Source organism: Pteropus vampyrus, unplaced genomic scaffold, assembly GCF_000151845.1.
Source record: "Pteropus vampyrus isolate Shadow unplaced genomic scaffold, Pvam_2.0 Scaffold310, whole genome shotgun sequence".
Lineage (NCBI taxonomy): Eukaryota > Metazoa > Chordata > Mammalia > Chiroptera > Pteropodidae > Pteropus > Pteropus vampyrus.
This window is the reverse complement of record NW_011889091.1, coordinates 2,111,525-2,130,193: the sequence shown is the minus strand read 5'-3', so window position 1 is coordinate 2,130,193 and position 18,669 is coordinate 2,111,525. Positions and strand designations below refer to the sequence as shown.

Genomic DNA, 18,669 nt, shown 5'->3' with positions numbered 1-18,669 from the left:
TATTAGTAAATTGAATCAATGAATGTATGGATGTGTTGAATCAGATTCAAAATAATTCTGGATTAAAGAAAAAAATTAAAATGCTACTATTTTTAAATTAACAGAGTGCTATATTTTTGCATGCATAAGTGACAACACGGTTGTTTACTGTTTTAAGAGCTGTATAGATCTGCATTGCTACACAGATTCTTGTTTTCTGTTTTAAAAAGGTGAGCAACTTCAAGATGGATAGTCAGAATTACAATTATGATACAAAGGAAGATTTCTTTTGATCATATGAGTATCTGTAACTCGATTATTTTAAAAGGCCTAATTAATAACTAAATATACATCTTACATATGGTCTTCAAAATGATTATCATTAAGTTCAAAACCAAATAATTTGAATTTTACCTTGCAGTTGCCAAGATATATTCATGACGTGGTGACCAAGAAACTGCCAAAATTTCTTGTCTGTGACCTGAAAATACAACTGTATGAAAAGTCTTGCAAAACATTTGAAAAATCAAAAGATACAGTGCAATTTTTTCTGATTTGAAGTGAAAACTAAATATTAAATGCATAAATGGATATCATTTTTTCACTTTTATAATAATCTGTTTAAATATTACTGTGAAGTCTATGGAGGTTTTCTCACACATGGCATTTTATTATAAAAGGTCTGCTTTTGCTTTGGAAAGAACAGGCAGAGCAAATGAGTCCTTCCTTTTAAATACAGTTGTTGGCCTAGTAAGTCAATCCATCAATAAGTGATATAGCTCAAGTTCACTTATCTCTACAACAAAAGCTACTGTCAACAAACCATACAAGATAAACATTCTAAACAATAAAAATGTTTTCTACCTTTTCAGAGCTATAATAGAAGAAATTATTTTAAATCATGATTATAAAAAAGTATTTGTATAAAAATTTTTTCTAGAAAGCGAAGTAATAAATTCATAGGATAAGTGATTTCAGCATTTTAATTCACTTTTACCTAACTGAACTATTCATATCAGTTATAGTCATCCACCTGATAATGTAAAACAAATCCTATCCATTTCACCAAGTTTTCCTTATATATTTATTATGTGTTTCTCGGAGATGAATAAAAATGTATGTTTCTGAATTATAGATCTTTTCATTGTTTAGGATTAGATAATACGATACTGATAAAATAGTAGCAAAAATAATTACCTTTATCTAAGCATTATTGGTTATTTTTTCTAAAATATTTTTACTGAAAAAAAAGCACCTAAATATTAAAAACCTTTATTCAGCCAGAACAATATTAGACAATGCTCATGAAACAAATGTATTCATGTAAATTTTATAAGTAGTTTATTTTTTAACATGTAGAAATAACACAAGGTTTTGAGTTAGATCTTCCATATCCTTTGAGCTTCCCCTATGGCCATTGTTCATAATAAATGTCCCTTCAATAGTTCAGTTTTATAAGAAGAAGCACAGAAGGATCTTTATTTCACTGTTGACTTTTAACAACTAGCACAAAATACATCAGTCATGTCACTTACAAAGAATACATTGTTAACAATGTTTCTTTTTATTGAATGGTTTACTCAAAGTAGTTGTTGTTACAAATAAAAAAAAAAATACCCTGTAGAATGTGGGAACAGGATCCAGACTTTAAGTCACAAAGTTGTACTTTGGGCCCTCTAGTACCAACTGTAAAACAAAAACAAAAATGGTTTAAGGTAATTTTATTATAAATCATCAGCAAAACGGACATAAGAGACCATCATTATGAATTATGACATATTCACTGTATCCATGCAGAAATATTAAAATGTATGCTAAAAATATACTTCAAATAGTTTTCCTTTATAATTAGAAAAATCATTTTAATAGTAGTTGTGCTTTGGTACCAAGACAACTGTATTACTGCATTATTTTTTACAATTTAATTTAGAAATAATTATATTTATTCATAGGAAGTTGCAAAAATAGTAGAGTGGCCCTGTGTACCCTTCACTCAGGCTCCCCCAATCGTTATATGTTAGGTAACTATAATACAATATTAAACCCAGGAAATTTGTATTGGTACAATGTGTGCATATAATTCTATGCTATTTTATACATCAAATTATTTTACTTTAATAGCTCAGTTTTACCATGATAATGAAATATTTCTAAACACTATAACAGGTTCATAATTCTGGACAGAATGAGCGGACCGCAAAGATAATTTAGTGCCCAGCTCTTCTTTACAGATGAAGTAGCTGACTAATGTCCAGAGGAGAGGGGGTTCATGCAGTCCACAGAGATAGTGAACTCACAAGGAACTGATACATGATGCCAGAAAAACATTTTTATTTCTATATACATGAAAATTTTTATTGCAGATGCTTTCATAAAAACGGATGTTTAATTTGAATCTCACAATTTTAGAGAAAAGGAAATAATTTCCTGTTTCATTGTGTCAAATTGAAAAAGTTGTTCATGTAAAATCTTTGAAATTTTGGTGTTTTAATAGTAACTTCAGGAACAGAAATGTATTTTCTTAATTAATCTCTGAATCCTAGCCAGTAGCACAATGCCTGACTTGCCCCAAACCTGTTAAACTGAATATAAATAGTGGCATATACTTAAATCTTTTTGTTTTTTTTCTTTTAGAGAATTGTGGTCTTCATCTGGGTTAAAATGTCTGTATCAAAACTAAATATTAAAAGGGAGAAAGTTTTCTATGTTTTAAAAAATAAAAGAATACATGCACAAACCTGCTACCAAACAGTGCTTAGTGGCGACTGGAGACATATGATGACTATAAACGGTTTCTTCGAAATTAAATACATCTGCAGTCTAATAATCAAAAGACATTTTAAAAGTGTAAGTTCTAATTATAGTTACAAAAGCAACAAACTTTCTATTTATATTTTTCACATTGTTACAATTTTTAAATTGACTGTTAGCAATTATTTGACTTAAATGTAGGAGTGCTAAAAACCTGATAATTTTAAATCCTGTTATTTATAACACTTTTCTCCCTTTTGTGAGGAAAAAAAGTTTTTCTCTGATAAATCCCAGATATTAAGAAAAGACAACCACCTCACCATCTTCCTGTCTATCTCATTCTAGGGACTTCAGCATATACACAGATGATGTAGACAACATTCTGCCTCTCAGTTCCATACAACCTCAGCTGCCATATACAGGACACTCGCATCACTTAGAATTGCTCCTTCTGTATGGAGGTTCCTCAAAAACCTAAGAATTGATCTACCATATGACCTAGCAATCCCTCTGCTGAGTATTTACCCCTGAAGACTTGAAAACTCATATCCGAAAAGATATTTGCACACCAATGTTCATAGCATTATTCACGGTGGCCAGGACATAGAAGCAACCGAAGTGTCCTACAATAGATGATTAGATAAAGAAGCTGTGGTACATATATACAATGGAATATTACTCAGCCATAAGAAGAGATGAAATACTGCCATTTGCGACAACATGGATGGACCTCGAGATAATCATGCTAAGTGAAATAGGCCAGACAGAAAAAGTTGAAAACCACATGATATTACTTACATGTGGGATATAAACCTAAAAGCAACAAACGAACAGGACAAACAAACAGAGACACATGGACATAGACAATAGACTAGTGGTTAACAGAGGGTGGGTAGGAGGGATGAGGAGGGAGGTAGATGGGGTAAAAGGGGTCAAATGTGTGATGACATTAAAGAATTCAAAGTAAATTAAAATAAAATAAAAAGAACTCAGTGAAAAAAAATCACACATTTCAATTATATATGGCCATAATTATCTACATTTTCACTTTTTTTCCCAACTACTTCCAGACACCCAAATAAAGCCCGAACATCTATTAATCTCTACTGTTTCTTCTTTTCCTTCTTAAGCTTGGATTCCAAGGTCCAATACTTAAATTGTCAACATCATCAACTCTTTCGTCATTATGCTTGCACTTGTCAAGACCTCAATCCTGGACAACTCCATATGTCAATATGCACCTATATTCAGGTTGATCTACAACAAAGATTGACAAATATTTTCAATAAAGGGTCTGATTATAAATATTTTAGGCTTTGAGGACCAATCAACTACTCATTTCTGCAACTCGTGCTTCAAAGTGGCCATAGAAAACAAATGAGCTTATCTGTTCCAGTTACATTTAGTTTACAAAAAGAGACCATGAGCCACACTTGGCCCAGAGTCCAGACATACTTGGTCTATTGGCTGCAGTTAGTTGAGCTCTGCCTGACCAGGTTTAGAAAGTTTTATAACAGAGAAGACTGGTATCACTATAAAAGATCATTCATCTCATTGGGGCTTTCAGCCTTGACTGCCAGTCCTACTATATTTCACTAGCATACTCCTCAATATTGACAGCCATTTCAAACCTTCTCCATTCTCCACAAACATCTCCACTTGGTCATGACAGGTGATCTGATCTTTTATTTCAAAGAGAAAATACCAGCCAATCTTAACAGCATGTCCCTCCCCAAGACCATCCAACCAATCAACCAACCAACCAACCAACAAAAAACAACACAAAACTTTTTACCAAATTTCTCCTAGTTTTCACAGAAATAGAAAAGAACGATCTCAAAATTTATATGGAACAAGAGACCCTGAATATCCAGAGCAATCTTGAGAAAGAAAAACAAAGCTGGAGGCATCATACTTCTTAATTTCAAACTATATTACAAAGCTGTAGTAATCAAAACAGTATGGTATGGCATAAAAGCAGACACACAGATCAAAGTAACAGAATAGAGAACCCAAAAATAAGCCTGAGGTATATATGGTCAATTAATTTACAACAAAGGAGCCAAGAATCACAATGAAGAAAGTAATCTATACTTTCCCAATAAATGATATTGGGAAAACTAGACAGCCACATGCAAAAAAGAATGAAACTAAACCACTATCTTATACCATACACATATATTAACTCAAAATGGATTAACGACTTGAATGGAAGACCTGAAACCATAAAACTCCTAGAAGAAAACATAGGGGTAAGCTCCTAGTTGATGATTGTTTGGATCTGACACCAAAAGCAAAATGAACAACTGTGTCTACATCAAACTAAATTCTTCTCCACAGTAAAGGAAACCATCAACAAAATGAAAAGGCAATCTACAGAATAGGAAGGAATATTTGCAAATCATGTATATGATAAGGGGTTAATATCTAAAAATATATAAAGAACTTATACAACTCAACAGAAAAAAAAAAAAAAAAAAAAGAAATCCAATTAAAAAAATAGGCAGAGGAACCAGACATTTTGCCAAAGAAGATATACAAAGGATCAAGAGGTACATAAAAAGGTACTCAACATCATAGGAAAATATCAACAGGAAAATGCAAGTCAAAACCACAATGAGATATCTTCTCACACTTATGAAACAATAATAGGCTATTATCAAAGAGACAAGCAATAACAGGACATGGAGTAAAGGGAACCCTTGTGCACTGTTGGTGAAACGTAAATTGGTGCAGCCACTACGAAAAACAGTATGCAGATTCTTTAAAAAGTTAAAAAAAATAACTACCATATGATCTAGCAATTCCACTCTTGGTACTCATCCAAAGAAAGTGAAAACACTAATTTGAAAAGATAAGTGCACTCATGTTCAATGAAGCATTATTTACAATAGCTAAGTCATGGAAATAACCTAAGTACCAATCAACAAGAGACTAAAGAAGATGTAGTGTGAGTGTGTGCGTGTGTGTGTGTGTGTGTGTGTGTGTGTGTGTGTACGCACAATGGAATATTTGGCCATGAGAAAGAAGAAAATTCTGCCATTTGTGACAACATGGATGGACACTGAGGGCAAATAAATCAGACAGAGAAAGACAAATACCAGTTGATCTCTCTTATATGTGGAATCTAAAAAAGCCAAACTCATAGAAACAAAATAAAATGGTGATTACCAGCGGCCAGGAGGTGGGAGAAATGGGAAGATGTTGGTCATAGAGTACAAACTTCCAGTTATATGACAAATAAGAGAAGGAAAAAGTTGCCAGGGAAGGACACTTGAGGTAGGAAATACAACACAATCAAAATGTGATCAGAAAGCAAAAAGAGATCAATTTAGTAGCAGCAAATCATTTATGCTAAAAAGAAGTAGAAGCTAAGGTTTAGGGAGTAGGAAGTGAGGTAACAGAGAACTTAGAACGCTAGGCTGAATTTATAGACAATGGGAGTCACAAGAGGTTTTGGGTAGAGACAGGATAAAATTGCTTTACAATAAGGTCGGTTCTGAGGTAGAACTTACCATGGAAAATGTGGGAAGAAAAATAATGCAGGAAAACCAGTTAGGAGTTTTTAGTAGTAGTCTAGATATATAGCAATGGTGAGGGAAATAGAAGAGTTAAATATGAGTTTGAAGAAAGATTGTTAAAATAGATGTGAGGAGCGATTATGTTCAGTTTGTTAACACGTACAGTTTGAGGAGATGATACTACATTCAAGTAAGAAGTTCTATAGATAGGTAGAGAAATATGGGCTAGAGTTCAGGGATAAAATTAGCACTAGAAATACAAATTTGACCAAATATCGTAAAAACTATTATCTACTTTCAATCTTTACTAAAATATATTGATAACTTTCTTTTCCTTTAAGTTGTTAGGTCAATAGGAGAAAAATCCAATTTTCTTCCTTATATCACTAAGCCACAGTAGTTTTCAAATAATAAAGACAATAGCTAATGATATTTGAGCACTTACTATATGCTAGGTATTGTTCTAGTTTAAGTATAACAACCATTCTATAAGGTTCAATCATTATTTATATTTACAGATGAGGCAACTGAAACACAGAGAGGTTCAGGCACTTGCCCAATGTCATACAGCTCATCATCAGCAGACCCAAGATATGAACTCAAGCAGTCTAGGTCTCTTTAACCACTATACTGCCTCACATCCAACATATATCACATCTTAGCAAATAATCACACTAAAATGGGTTAGAATTAAATTCTCCTTCATCCTACAGAGCCATTTGTAAAGGTTTTACACTTACTTGTAATGTATTTGTATCCCATACTTTCAGCGTTTTATCAAATGAGCTTGATGTGAACATGCCAGTGTCATAAGGATACCACTGTACAGTCTCCACACTATATTTGTGAACATCAGGATGGTTTCTACAAAACAGCAATCAAAATTTAGAGATAACTGATTTATATGAGTTTGAAACTGATTCTATAACAAATAGCAGTCTCAGGAAGGACAATATGACGGGCCAAATCTAGACCACATGCCTCTGTCCTAGCTGTTCAGGGAAAAAGAATGTTCAGGCATCTCTAGTTTCAGGGTTCCATAATGTGATGTGGAGGCCTGCTTCCTAGGAAGGGTCATAAAACGAGGTTTATTATGCATTATAGCTTGAAGAGATCAGCCAGCTATATTGGACCTATTAATGGAAGTGGCAGTGATTTTTCCTTACTGGAAGAGATAACAAATCTGGTTTTGGACTTGCTCTTCCCAATATCATTTTGTCAGCATTATCATTCTTAGAATTGGTGAATGCCTCACATATTTCCATGGTACCCCACACAATATTGCTTTTGATCAAAGAACTTACTCTATGACGGAAGAATAGGATTCACCACTATTATGTAACCCATCACCTGAGGAAGCATGATCTGTTGATGACTCAGTTATGGTATCAGCTATAATACACCATCTTGTGAGAGTGATGTGCCATCCTGAAGGATGCAGTATATGCTCTAAATCAGTGCTCAACAGTGTATGTGTCACTTTACTGAACCTTAATGTAAACAAACTGGCTGTTAAGAAACACTTATGAGACAATGGAGAGAAATTTTAACATGTACTGGATATTTAATATCAGAAATTATTGTGTATGTGAGATAATGGTACTGTGGTTATGATTATAAAAAGTATCTTTTAGAGACAAATAAATAATTATGAATAAAATGATACGACTCTGGATTTGCTCTAAAATAATCCTCAGAGTGGGCGGATGGGGGTAGAGATGAAACAAGATTCATTATGACTGACTTGTTAAAGTTGGGTAATAGATACATAGCTCAGAAATTTTCCATAAGATAAAAGTCAACAGAAGTCTACTGTAACCCTGTGCAGACAGGACCTGATATCATAAGCCCTTGCTCCTTCAGGTGAAGGTTTGGGTAACAATACATGGTAAAGGACCTTGAACACTTGTGGTGCTACCTGAAAGAATGCAAACATGAAGAAAGAAGTCCTAAGTGTCAGTTCTGGCCTTGAGACAGCTACAAAACCACAAAGGCTGTAGTGTCTACCCATATTTCCTTTCTTTGTATGTCACATATATATTTTAGCTAATTCAATTTCCTCATTCTTTTCTCTTTGTTATCTTCTTTACTTTATATTGGTTAACTATACAATTGAGTCCACAGGTTGTATGACACTGACATAAGATCATGTAAAACTAGTGGAAAACTGGACATTATCTTAAATTGGATCTGGATGTGGTAACTGAATAGACTTAAGGTCATCACCCTTTGGTGAAAAAGATGATATATTTTGGTTGTACAGTGAATACTTGCATTAGATTAGGCTAAAACTTTCTTTTTTTTAAGGTTAAGTATGGGAAGAGAGGTGTTATATGGATGTCAGACAGCTGCGTGGATCGTAAATAAATGTTAATTTAAAAAAATAAAAATAAATGTGTGGATTGTGGTGGACACGTGCTGAGCAACCAAATTCCTCTTGTTTGGGGGAAATCCTCTTTGCTTTACTGAAAAGCAGGGTCCTGCTTCTTTTTACAGAAAGCAAGGGGCTCCAGACATTCTCTTTTCCATCCCCTTGGCCCCGAGGGCATGGACATGTGTCCTGGGCTTCATCAATCCTGCTGGGGACTCTAAAACTCAAGCTAGTAATGCAAACTCCAGGGATAGTTAGCAATTATTCATAGCTGTGGAGCTGAGAGTCTGTTGGTGAAAAGTGGCAGAACCCAAACGAAATTGTTCCTTGGTGTAACCTTGCCTGTGTTCTCTATCCTAGTTTCCCTTGATTTCTGCTCATTTTCTACACTTCATTTTCCCACCATCCTGCCAGTTATGCGACATACTAATTATCTTTCTAATAAATTTCTGCTTAAGATAAGCAGAACTGAGTTCTATTTGCTCCTTGGAATCTTGATATACAGAGATCTCCCAATTTTAAATAAAATAAATCTTCAATGTAGTGCTCAAAAATAAAAACTCATTTATATTTTAACTTTAAATTTTTAAATAAAACAAAATATTATATTATTACCTTACTATGTATGATCTGTTACTCTCATTAACATTTAATAAAAATTTTGGTAGAGGAATCTTTTTGGTGCTTGAGAACAAACACAGTTAGTAAAGCCAAAATAAATATCAGGAAACAGTCCATTAATTCAATAATGATTTTTATTGAATTTTTTTTAAGTTAGATTTTAAAGTCTTTAGGTATAAATATACTGCTTTAACTCATTTTGTAAGGATACTCACTGTATGACCATTTACATTCAAAGTCATACTTTTAAAGATTGAATTCGAATTCAAGAAGAAAGTCATAGTAAAGCAAAAGATTGATGTGCTAAGCACTTACTTGACCTTATATCCTAGAAAAGCAGATCCTTCATGAAATAACATTATATAGTTTGTGGTATATATGAAAATACTATTTTGCCATATAACAAATTAAACAATGTTAAAATGTTAAAATAAAATAAAAATGAATGAAAATAAAAATAAAGTGTTAATATGCTCTACATTTTAGAATTTAGTTTTTTTAGTTATTTGGTGAGAGTGGAGAATATAAAATGGTATAACCCTCTTAGAAATCAAGTTTCAGAGTATCTGAGGTGGTATCTTGCTTCGTACCAAGTTTCCCTATCACTATATTACTTTCTGTTTATGCAATGGCTTTACAGTTTCCAACGAGTTTTTTGAATACTTAATTTAATTCTCAAAGAAACCTTATAAGAATAACCTGAGGTTCAGAGAAATAGTTTCCCAAATCTATATTTGCAAAGTGAAGCATCAGAGCCAAGAAACAATCATAAATCTCCTCATAAATATTCTATCTATTCTAGTGCTTAGGGAACAGCTTTAATACAGAGTGGCTGTTGATATTAATGTTCATGAAGGTCTTCCTCTTGAAAGCATTTTCTCAATACCTATTGTTTCTGTAAATTCCAAGGTCTGCTCAATATCAGATACAGGTGACCATTATGAAAGAATTAAGTGACCATTATCAACAAATTACAACAAAGTCACGAAACATTTTACTGAAGACTTAAAATAATTCTCACAAGACTGGAAAGACAGTAAAGAATAGTCAGAAAACTCAAAACAAAGAGAGGTACATTTTTAAGTTAGGAAGCTTTGAGTAAATAAGTAGTGAGGTAAGAGGGCTGTGTGTACGTGTCTGTTTGGTAAGGGAACATCAATGTATTTATTGCTTCTAGCCATTAATTGGTTGTTCTATTAATATCAATTGAAAAATCTAACTTGTGTTTACAATTAGCTGAAAGACTCATAAATGAATCTTTTACTAAGTGGAACTAAAAACTATAATTAGTCATTGAGTAGTGCTATGTAGGTGTAAAACAAAAAAGACATAATCAAAAGTTTTTCAATAAAATCATCCTGAAAACTGAAGCCAAAGTTGTTTTGGGAAAGTTAGGTTAAAAAGAGCTACCCCAGCAGGATTGATGAAGCCCAGGACACATGTCCATGCCCTCGGGGCCAAGGGGATGGAAACTAGGATAGAAAATGTCAAGGGATATCCATGTAAATATATAATTAGAACAATTTGCTTGAGACATTCATATGACTGTTATTTTCATACTTTGCATTTAATGCAAAAAAACACTCAACTGTTTATAAATTCGTGAATTACATTTTTAATACACACCTGTCAACAGTACACACTGCTTTACATGTGTAATAAGGTTCTCTGCTGGAGTTCTCAAGATCATAAAGTACAATCACACCATCTGAACCACCTGATAACATGCTAATAATAAAAAAGTTAACATTAATTTATCGTTATATGTAGTTCATTTATGATTACATATTTCTGAAAATTACTAATCTATAAACACCCGAATGCCCACAAAAACCAAGTAAATATTCATTAACATGACTTCAATAAACTAAATTTTCTCAATCTAATATTAGTAGAATAAATATGAAAAGGTTTAATTTGTGATCAATTAAAATTTACTTTCCTGATACCAAAGAGGACAGTAGAAACAAGATGGCAAAAGATATTTCTTACTAGAAAGTAAAATATTACAAAGTTATTTTAAATGTCTTAATTATAAATTGTGCTAAATAATAATGGAAATCAGACAGACCAGCTATTACTGATGCTATGTGATCTCAGGCAAGTTACTTCACATGTTTAAGCCTTTCACATTTTAGAGGAGGGGGACATTTTCATCTAAATGATAAAGTTGATGGAAATATAAAAGTAATATGCAAAGTTACTTTTAAACTGCCTGGCAAAAAATAAGGTATCAATAAATGTTAGATTTTTCCCCTTTTATTATGAACACATTGAATCAATTAATTTTAACTTTGAGAAGTACAATATGCTAGGTACTCTGTCTTATGAACAAGACAGGCATAGTTCCTGTCTTCCTAGTTAAATATCTAGTAGGAAAGACAGATCTACAAATTTATATATCTGTATAAAGTATTGCTATTTGCTAATACTACTGCTCACCATCAATCCTCTTGTTGCGATCTCCTATTCATTCTGGTTCTGATTTTATTCTCTAGTAGATACCTAAGAAAGGACTAATGAGAACACTATTCCCTGAATTCTTGCACATTACTGACAATTTGCGTATCTTTCTGTACTTGAAAATCAGTCTGACTGGATATAAAATATTTGACTAATTTATTTCCTTTAAAATCTTAGATAAGAAACTTCATTTATTTGGAAATAAAGCTCAAAATCAAAATCTAGTTCCAATATTATTTTCTATCCAAATGTAGTTTCAGATCTTATTCATTCTAGGCAAGTTTTCTTGGCTTATAGTTTTAATATTTATTCTGTTCTCTTTGAGTTTCTTCACTGAGAACTCCTATTATACGTATGGTGGATTTCCTTTGTCTATCATCTACATATGTTCCTACCTCTTGAATCATTTTATTTTTCTCCATTTATTTTTGATTTAAAAAAATATTTCTTCCTTTCTACCTTCATTTAAGGAATTATCTTTTTTCTTTGTGCTTGAGTTCCTGGTACTTTAGTCATTTCTGAAACATTTTTCATTTCTAATTTTTTCTTCAGTTTGATCATTTTCTCAGTTTTTCTAATTCCAACTTGTTATTCTTTCATATTTTGTATCTTTTCAAAATGACTTTTAGCTACTTTTGAAATATTAGGTTAAAGTTCTCATTTATTTTGTGGGCATATTGTTTTGGCACAACTTTGTTGTCTATAGGGGATCTACTTATTTTCTTTTTTCTTACAATAATTATGTATGGAATTTGACCTTAATCCTATTATTTTGCTCATTTTTATGTAAAATTCATTTTCTTAAACATTTGGGAGACAAATTAGAATATTTTAGTTTTATATCTCTGGGATATTCTCTTGCTCTCTTCTTTTGTAAGATGTTCAAACGTAGCAGCTTACCTTCAGAGATTTCTTGGTTCTGTTTACCTTTCTAATTTTTATCTGGGCCATCTATTTCCTTTGTTCTATTGTCTCTTAGCTGCTTAATTTGGATTCTATTTAAAGCAGTTCCCCCTCAGTGTAGGGTTCTGTCCTACAGGGGATCTTTAGCTAATGAGTGGAGAGATTATAGGGCCCAGACTACTCCAGTCCCACAGGTCTTTCTGTGAACTCCTTGAACAACTCCGAAATTCTCTTCCAGTTTCAGCTGCTATTGTCAAATTGGTTTGCTGAGCTTTCGACTGTCAGTTATTTTGGAGTTATTAGGTCTATTAGATGCCCCATTGCTTTTTACTGTCATGCCTGATATAGATGCTGATACCACACAGCTCTAGCAGTTAGTAGTTTCATTTCCACTCAGCCATATTTTGTGGTTGGTGAGGATACTTCATCGCTTATACTTGTTATAAATGTTATACATTGGTTTTGATCTTGCCATCTTTAGTTTCTTTGCTGTTTAAAGTGCCCGTCTATGACAAGATAAGGAGCTTGTACCAGAAATGAATATACTTCTTTCTTCACTGAGAAAGTCTTGCTACAAATCTCAAATCTTCTAAATTGTATGCTTAATGACGAAGTAACTACTTATCTCACTGTGAACCAGTTACAAAGGGTTCATGAACTAGCAGCATATCCAAGTAGCACTGATTTATAGATGTGTTTTAAGAAAAATTCAATGTTAATTTGTAGAACAATTAGGCTAATTTAAAGGTAGTTCTTCAAAGTTCTTTCCTCAAACAGTTCTAAAGTCTAACTGAAAATGGGCAGTAAAGCCAGCAAGTAATGCCACATTAAAGTTTCTTTTTTTATATTTAACATTAGCTTCATTATAAAAATTTTGCAGTTCTATTACTCTGTGTATATAAAGAAATATGTGTAAATTTTAACAATTACAACTTTTATTTCAGTTGCTAAATGTTGCATTTTGTTTGGACACAGATGTGAGTTACATGTGTACCATAACCAATTCTAAAAACATTTATACTTCATATTTGAACTCTGTGAAATACTTTTTTTTACCATGGCACTACATGTATTATCAAAACAAAAACAAATATTTTCAAAGTTGAACTTTTAAACTGAATTTAAATGGTATTTTCAATAATGCCAGATGTTTCATCTTTGCTAGAATGACTACTTTTGATTCCATTAATTGGGTGAAAAACTGAACCATTATTGGAGTTAACTGACTATTTGAAGTATATGGTGGCACTGACTTTATTTAATCATGAGATTATTATTCTGTAATAGAGTAAATATAGTAAGAGATATGGCTTCCCGTTTTTATATGGACAAAATAAGCTGATATTAGAGATGAATGAAATTAATTTAGGAGAATTGAGAAGGTATAAAAGTCAAGATTTACAGAACGATATGCAAATGCACCCTTTGCAGTTGCACCTGTTAAAATGTTATTTTCAGGTAGACTTCTTAAAATAACTCCTAACTTTGGAAATTAATGCTTCTTTACCAGATTTCTGTATTCTGATTTTCATTCTGGTTTTCAGTGATATCATTAGCTGTCATAGCGGTTGGTAACTATCAACGAGTATTTTGAGCAAGTTTCATGTACACTGATTTCCTCAAGAAAATTAGTATATAATTTTCCATTAAACATATATTTTTCTATTTATTTCTCTCTTTGCTGCCAAAAAGGTTTAATGCAAAATTCGAGTCTTAGCAAACAATGAAATAAATAATTATAGATTTTTACCATGCAATAATGGAGGAAACCATTGGAGCAAGAATCTTGACTTTTCTCTATATGCTCTGCAAATATGCTCTGCATATTTCAGGCATATATAACCAATAATTTCCCATATTTCTCATTGACTCTGATAACTGGCAGCCTACTGCCTTCATGTACTTCATAGGTCAAACAACTGATTACTATCCCAAATGACTTGTTGGAGAAGCAGTACTAAATATTTTTTCCACCTGCACCCAAGACCAAAAAAATCAACTGTTCATTGCTGTTCATGTCTGCATTACTTTATAAGCAAATGTCCCACAGCTATCCTTGAATGGGAGATATATGTTAAGCCTGGAAAAGGTCAGGAAAAAGAAAAGAATTATCGCTGGTCATCTTTTAGATTTAACCATGTACTGAAATGAGAATTTGTTCACTATTCCTTTTTCTCATATAATACTAGGTGAGAACATGAAGCCGGAAATAAAAAATGGAATTCTATTAAATCTTTCCTGGCTTATTAAAATGTAGGTAATAATAGTAATATTAATTCTTCATTATAATATAAAAATTGTGGGGCAAATGCTAAACATAATATGACATGATAAATTTTTTCTGTAGTTATTTTTATACTTGTTCTAATTAACAGACTACATGAAGAGTTTTGAACCTTCTTTTAAGAGTCACGTAAGGGTCAAGATGAGTTTAAGTGGGGAGATGGTTTGTTAAGATTTGCATTTTTCAAAACACTTCAGCTATCATCTAGAGAATGGACTGAAAGAAGTAAAAATATAAGTGATAATGCTTTTGACTAATAGGAAAACTGGCAACAATTTGTGATATGTCAGGTCCTATGCTAATCGTGTTATATACATAATATCCATGAATCTTCACAACAAACTTGTTAGGTTTTACTGTTCCCATTGTATAGCTAAGGCAACTGAGAATTAGAAAAGTTAGGCAAATTGCTCGTAGTTACATGGATAAGTGGTAAAACCAGGAGGAATGCAAATACAAGTCTGGTGTGCTTCAAACTTAAATCTCTAAAACATACTTTTGCTTTTTAATATTTGTTTTCTAAATTAGACTCCTTGAGAGCCACAACTATGTTTTAAAATAGCATCTAGCATCTACGGTTTCACACCCCAGCCCTTAAAAGCCTCACATCCAAAAGAAGTTCAATATTTGTTAATTTAACAATAAATATATTTATGTTAAAGTAGTTTAGAAATGTTTATCTGGCAATATTTTGAAGGATTGAAGTTTTGTATTTATTTGAAATTAGTAATACCAGATCAAAAATGCCACCATTTAGAATTTTTAATAATATTTACGAACCTTTACAAAATTAATCTGAAAGCAAGATTTGACTGCATCCCACTTAGGAAGAAAAATGTATAAGAATAAAAAACTTACTATCTCCCTTGAACAGGTTCAATGTCAAGGGTGTTAACTCCATTGCCATGGATCCTTTCAACATCTCTGTCTTTGTTTAATTCTAGTCCTAAAACCCTTTAAGAAAACAAAAAAATTAAATGGGGGACACAGATAAAACTAAACAATAAGAGAGCAATTTAAACATAAAAAAATGTCCTTATCTTACCAAGATTACAGATAGCACAAAAATCGTAAGTAATGCTTAAATCTCTTTCTACTACACATCCAAAGGGATTTATAGATTTTTAAAGGCCTTATACAAATTTTTAAAATATCAACAGTACTAACAATTACATGTGAAGAATTTCTCCTGAAGCATTATCTTAAACTTCATATAGTGTATTTTATTAAGTTGTTATTAAGGTATTTAGAGACTGAAAAATTTTCATGATTTGTTAAGTTCTGATAACTTAAATTTAACTGAGGACACCTAGAGGATAACAACTTGAATTACAGTATATTTTAAAAATTCCTAGGACTATTTCTTATGTCTTAGGTGTAAATACAGAATTAGTATGTTCAATTAAACAATTAGGCACATTTAAATAAAACCAATTAATTATTTATAGGTAAAAATTATTAAAAAGTATTCTCACAAATTAAGATGAATAAAATGTCTGTTATTCCATTACTGTGAACCATCATTATTCTGGTGTGGATATTAAGATTAAATGAATTAATACATAAAAAGTGCTCATTACAATGTCTAGACACAGTAAGTGCCTAGTGAATGTCGACTATTAAAATTTGTTTTAATCTGCTACATGTTAAAAAGAATTTACATTAATTTAACCAGAATGATTTCTAAATTCAGTTGATCGATATGATGCTAATTTATATGAAAAATTTTAGTCTATCAAATTATGTTTTTTAAAAATAACAATGCACAGTCCTCGAAAAGGTACAAACTGATACATTTACACACTGACAGTAGCAGTACTAATAATTAAAGAGCACTTTGGAAATCATTTTAGCAGTATCAAGTGTTTGATTTAAAGATATACAAGTCCTTTGACTTCTAGAAGACAGTTTGGCTTTAGGTTCAAATATCCAGGCTAACATTTACTACCTCTATGATCTTGATCAATAACAATAACATTCAATATTAAGAGTCTAGTATTTGCTGACATTTTCATCAGTGGTAATCCTAAATGGTAGATTTCCTAGATGGTAGGTTGTATTACTAATTGCTTTTCTTGATTATAAAACTAAGACATAAGTAATTTGACCAAGGTCATTCATAAAATAATTAGCTAAACTGCATCTGGACTCTGACATTTTTTACTCCAGCTCTTGATGCTGTCCTGCCATTTCTGAACTTCGATATTTCACCAGAAAATTTTTCATTTTTTCCAACTGAAATTTGCATTTCTTCTTAAAATATTTCTATTTGATAATTATTCAAATTATAACAGTCATATGTGCTTCTTGTAACAAGTACGATATCATACAAACGTGCAAAGGTAATCATCCCTTTGAGCATTCTATCAGTGAGAAACATAGCTCCCATTATCATTAATGTACTTATTTATTTGACCAATTTCCCTGTATATAACTAATCTCTCATCACCACTACCATTCCTTCCCCCAACAAAGATGCTGCTCACCAGGCTTGGGCTTTGATTTCTGCCCCCTCCAATACTTTTATCACCTGAGCTCGTCAGTCTCCACAATTAGATTACCTCCTCAGCCTACTCAGGCTCTGAAATATCACTCTAGGCCTACCTAAAACCTGCCTGTGTTTGGAAGCCTTCCTCTGCCCAACCTAAACACTTTAGGACTGAATTGGTTTGGGAACTAGGAGGGGTTAACATGAAGGAAAAGAAAAGGGTAATAAGATAGGGAAACAGGGATGGAGTTTCTGTAGGAGGCAAGGTGTACCCAAAAAAAAAAAAAAAAAAAAAGTTAACATAGCACGCCTGAGACTGCCATCCTTGGAAAGGCCAGTTTGCAAGACTAGGCCTTGCCTGGTTTCTGAGATTTCAGAAGGGTTCTCATCAAGGGTATTGGGAGAGGTTATCCATCCTGGATAAGAATGGTTCACTGTGCCCAAACTATTTGGAGTAAACAATGTGTTTTATGTTAAATACCTGCTTTCCTTCTGAGAGTCCTGAATTTTGGTACATGCTAGGTACATACACATACATACTAGGAATTTTGGTACATGCTCTAAAAGAAGAGTAAAGCTGAGTCTGGTGGGAGGAAAGTGATAATGAGGCGGGAAAGTGTGAGGCAAGGCTCACAGTCATTGGTCCCAATTTTAACAGGCCTGTTAGAGAAAAGAGTAAGGTTTTCTATACCTTCGTGTGGACTCCGCTCTTCGTAGGCGAAGAGGGTCGTCCAATCCTGCTTGCCGCGCGGACAAAAAACCCAGCATCCCGTTCCTTTACGGCAGATAAGGCACTGGACGCCGCCATGACAAAGCTCGGAGGCGGGGCTGTAGCAACAGAGTCTCTCATTGGTAGAGAGATGATATCATATGACCAATGGTGAGCGTCGTTACTGGAAGGGCGTGAGCGAGGAGGTGGATGGGACTCATTTGGGCCGGTAGGCGGGTCGGCCCCTGGGGCGTTCCTGTTTCAGTTGCCGCGGATCCGGCTGCTAATCGCGCTGGGACCTGAGCCACCGGCATGAGTGGGTCTCAGAGTTTGTTCCGCTCCTTGTGGAGAGCGCTGTCGAAGGAAGTGAAGGAGCAAGTGGGCACAGACCAGTTCGGGAACAAATACTACTATGTCCCGGAGTACAAGAACTGGAGAGGTGAGATGAGAGCAAGGGCAGCGGTGTTGTAGTCAGTAAACGAGTGGAAAGAGTGTGTCTCGTAAACTAACGCAACATGGGACATTCATGATATCACCTGAGGGGGACAACCCCAGTTCGTTCACCCCGCCGCCCCTTCA

The 18,669-nt window shown here is 33.3% G+C and overlaps 2 protein-coding genes and 1 long non-coding RNA gene across 5 annotated transcripts in view; 2 read left to right on the top strand and 1 right to left on the bottom strand.

Annotated features, from left to right (window-relative positions):
- Positions 1-3,291, top strand: part of LOC111730368 — a 23,787-nt gene extending 20,496 nt beyond the window's left edge. Inside the window, exons 3-4 of the long non-coding RNA XR_002776657.1 lie at positions 2,614-2,826; positions 3,076-3,291. This is a non-coding gene — a long non-coding RNA (uncharacterized LOC111730368). The remainder of the gene's footprint in view (positions 1-2,613; positions 2,827-3,075) is intronic.
- ERCC8 (ERCC excision repair 8, CSA ubiquitin ligase complex subunit) overlaps positions 1-18,223 on the bottom strand; it is a 36,472-nt gene extending 18,249 nt beyond the window's left edge. The window contains exons 1-7 of one of the 3 annotated variants that reach the window (XM_011377359.2): positions 18,073-18,223; positions 15,752-15,847; positions 10,870-10,971; positions 6,992-7,115; positions 2,718-2,799; positions 1,597-1,665; positions 394-460 (exon numbers count right to left, since the gene is read on the bottom strand). In XM_011377359.2, coding sequence (XP_011375661.1) covers positions 394-460; positions 1,597-1,665; positions 2,718-2,799; positions 6,992-7,115; positions 10,870-10,971; positions 15,752-15,847; positions 18,073-18,149 — 617 coding nt within the window. In that variant the 5' untranslated portion in view covers positions 18,150-18,223. Of the gene's footprint in view, positions 1-393; positions 461-1,596; positions 1,666-2,717; positions 2,800-6,991; positions 7,116-10,869; positions 10,972-15,751; positions 15,848-18,072 lie in introns of those variants that run through there. The other 2 variants (XM_023521639.1, XM_011377360.2) reach the window with 2 other exon arrangements.
- An 86-nt stretch (positions 18,224-18,309) lies between these two features.
- Positions 18,310-18,669, top strand: part of NDUFAF2 (NADH:ubiquinone oxidoreductase complex assembly factor 2) — a 125,717-nt gene continuing 125,357 nt past the window's right edge. Inside the window, exon 1 of the mRNA XM_011377358.2 lies at positions 18,310-18,529. Within this exon, the coding sequence (XP_011375660.1) occupies positions 18,403-18,529 (127 nt within the window). The 5' untranslated portion in view covers positions 18,310-18,402. The remainder of the gene's footprint in view (positions 18,530-18,669) is intronic.